Below are 442 nucleotides of genomic sequence, written 5' to 3' on the forward strand. Positions count from 1 at the left end.
GCTCCGCTGGCAGAGGCTGAGATGGAAGGGGTCACAGGCTGCCCCTGCCTCAGTCCCCCTCAGCTGTTCTCTCCATGGCCAGGACTCTCTTGGGGGCAACAGCTACACGGTGATTGATCGCCCAATCAGCCCGGCCAGCAGCGCCTTCCAGGAGACCTGCAGCACCCTCACCTACGCCTGCCGTGCCAAGAGCATCCACACCACGGTAGGGTGGGAGCACAGGCCCCTCCAACCCCCTCCCCAAGCAGCCCCAGCTCCTCTGACACCCATGGGGAGGGTGTGAGGGCTTCTACTTAGGGACCCGCTTGGGGACCTGCACCAACAACCCTGGGCAGGGATGCTGATCCCGTGGCAGAGATTCTGGCGGGTGGCAGAGCCCCTGACCCCGCTCTGTGCCCGCAGGCAGAGCCGGGGCGGCGGTTCCGGCAGAGCCAGCGGCACC

General features: G+C 67.0%; 1 protein-coding gene across 1 annotated transcript in view; it reads left to right on the forward strand.

The window, feature by feature from the left end:
* Positions 1-442, forward strand: part of DNAI2 (dynein, axonemal, intermediate chain 2) — a 12789-nt gene that overhangs the window by 11343 nt on the left and 1004 nt on the right. The window contains exon 15 of the mRNA XM_010002808.1: positions 83-205. Within this exon, the coding sequence (XP_010001110.1) occupies positions 83-205 (123 nt within the window). The remainder of the gene's footprint in view (positions 1-82; positions 206-442) is intronic.

Source organism: Chaetura pelagica, unplaced genomic scaffold (assembly GCF_000747805.2).
Source record: "Chaetura pelagica isolate M959 unplaced genomic scaffold, ChaPel_1.0 scaffold47, whole genome shotgun sequence".
Classification (NCBI taxonomy): Eukaryota; Metazoa; Chordata; class Aves; order Apodiformes; family Apodidae; genus Chaetura; species Chaetura pelagica.